The sequence below is a fragment of the Saccostrea cucullata genome, unplaced genomic scaffold (genome assembly GCF_032062105.1).
Source record: "Saccostrea cucullata isolate Sc308-1 unplaced genomic scaffold, CSIRO_AGI_Scuc_v1 ctg7518, whole genome shotgun sequence".
In the NCBI taxonomy this organism is placed as follows: Eukaryota; Metazoa; Mollusca; class Bivalvia; order Ostreida; family Ostreidae; genus Saccostrea; species Saccostrea cuccullata.
In genome coordinates, this window is record NW_026939173.1 from 54,530 (window position 1) to 57,139 (window position 2,610).

General features: G+C 30.1%; 1 protein-coding gene across 1 annotated transcript; it reads left to right on the forward strand.

The window, feature by feature from the left end:
* Positions 1-1,162: 1,162 nt before the first annotated feature.
* Positions 1,163-2,225, forward strand: LOC134252458 (uncharacterized protein C16orf52 homolog B-like). Its single transcript, XM_062734947.1, has 3 exons — positions 1,163-1,366; positions 1,587-1,730; positions 1,901-2,225. The coding sequence occupies exons 1-3, from the start codon at positions 1,171-1,173 to the stop codon at positions 2,059-2,061; spliced, it is 501 nt and encodes a 166-aa protein (XP_062590931.1). The 5' UTR covers positions 1,163-1,170; the 3' UTR covers positions 2,062-2,225.
* The last annotated feature ends 385 nt before the right edge of the window (positions 2,226-2,610 follow it).

Here is a 2,610-nt window from a genome sequence, read left to right on the forward strand (position 1 = left end):
TCCATTAAGAATAAATAACACAGACTGTACTGTTTTCAGAAATCAGCAATATTTCTCATAGATTTACATATAAATTGGTAACCTGAATAATATTCTCAAAGTAAAGTTGGAGAATTTCATAAGATTTTGTCATAAGATTTTAATAAATGTGCAAAATTTTGTATAATCATAATATAGAAAGCAAATCAAAGTCTCATATGTAAGCACCAAGGGAAACCTACGATTTCATTATATTTCATGGATTTATTATTTATGCCATTTCAAATCAAAATCAGTCATAGATATAGATCAATCAATGCATAAAATTTTTGTTTGTGTCAAGAGTTTCCCATTGCATGTGTCTTTCCCTTAAGAGAGTTTAAATGCCTGTGTAAAGAGAGAGGGAGAGAGAGAGAGAGAGAGAGAGGCAATGCATATATCCCTTTTTGAAAGTCGGACTTCAAAATCTTCATAGACAGTTGGTAAATCCAATTGATGCAAATAAAGGTCTAGCTAGATGGATAAAAATAAACATCTAAATTTAAAGCAGAAACATCTTAAAATTTTATTCAAATCAAAATGTATAAAAACCATGCTGTGTATAATTGTTTTGTAAAATTATTGCAGGCTTTTGCTAATAACCTTTTGAGCTCCAAAAATTTCCTTAATTAGTACGCCCATGTATTAACTATAAAAACATCAATTATCCAGCACGTATAGATTACCCCATGATTATGACTTTTTATTCAGTAAATACTTCCTTTTGACAACAATTTCTGAACCTTTTTAAAGAATTTGAGCCACGAAAAAAGGTTGCATTCAAAAAGTATCATCTGGTTATCGGTGTGGACAAATAAAAATCTACTGACAACTCGACTACACGTATCCAGGATTTTGCAGAAGACAAGAACATTTTAGGATACGAAAATCAGGTAATCAGAAACATTGCAATTAATCTTCGTTGATCATGTTGATACAACTTAGAAAAGAATTTGCTGAATAAAAATCTTTCAATTTTTAAATTTTTAAAGTGAATTTAAAAATAAAAACTTATGTCGTACACACTATAATTAATATGATAAAACTACAAAACTGCAATAATACTTGATAGATAAATTTAAATTTAAAAAAAACCCACGAAATTCACTCATAAAGCAGACATTTTCTCTTTGTATTGAGGATTTCAGAAATATGGACACATCTAAAATTTTGCTGATTGCAGTTGTTTTAACTGCATGTTCAGTGATCTTTCAAGTAATTGGTCTAGCCTTACCGAACTGGATTCATGCTGATGTTCCACCTAGTAAACTTTACTCTGGTCTCTGGAAGGCTTGTTTGGAAGTAGAAGGACGTGACTCCACTTGCAAAGATCTAACAAATCCAACTGGTACTTATAAAATATTTATTATTTTTAGTTAAATGTATCATTTATATTAAAATACTTGTAAGTATGACGAAGATCAATTCGTGAAACTGGACAAAATAACCCTTTATTCGCTCCTGGGGCGGTCAATGTCATATATTAATAGGCTTCTATTTGCATGAAGTAAATAAATAAGTTATACTATGTCAAGGTTTTAACAATTTCTATGCACCTTTTCCCACAGATTGGTTAAAAGCTGTAAGGGTTATGAGTATCTTAGGACTTCTGGCTCTATTGGTTTCTTCAATAGCAGTTGCATTGAAACAATTTATCATGAAGGAACAGAAACCAATCCTTTTTGTTGCAATTGCTGCTGCTTTTGCCGGAGGTAAGAAAAAAAATTAGAATTCATTTAATCTATGAAATCTTTTTTTCAGTCTTATGTTTACATAATAATGTAAAGTTTTCACATGCGTATCAAGTTGTCCAGTAGATATTTAAAATCAAACTATCACAATGGCTATTTTTTTTTCATTTTAAACATCTTTTTCATTGTAGCTGTCTTCATTTTGATCTCAATAGCCGTCTATGCAGCTAAAATTAATGATATAAATACTGGTGAGATCTTCAAGTTTCACTTTGCGTTTGCATTTTGTATCTTGGCAATGTTGGAAGGGCTTGGAGGCGGCGTACTGATGCTGATAGAAATGATGAAATGATGAAGGCAACTGGCTACATTTTGTTTGCTTGAAAGAAATATTCGTAATGATGTTTAATACATTGTACATATATTTATTTAAAATTATACAGATAAATATTTTTGCTCTGTGTTGATCTGAAGGAAAATGCGTGTAATGCTTTCAAAACATTACAAAATAAAGAACAACACCTATGAAACAATTTTATGATTTATCTTATCTTGCATATAATATACATTCTTGGTTTAATGGTTTGGATCTATTGACAAGATTTTTTTCAGAGGGTTTAAAAAAGTTCTTTAATTTCACGGGTTTACAATTCTTATCGTTGTGATAGAAAGCATAAATATTTGACAGGGGAAGATATGCAAATCTAATATATTTATGTTTGTGTTTTTCAAAATTCAATTTCAACTTTAAAAGTTCTGGTGAGATTTAATTTTTGAATGATATCCGTCCTTTTCTCTATCACATAAAACGCTACTCGAGGGTGGTTCAAAAAGTAATGCTACAATGGGTTATCATATTAAATTAGAAGCAGTTGATTATATTTTTACATACGTTTCTAAC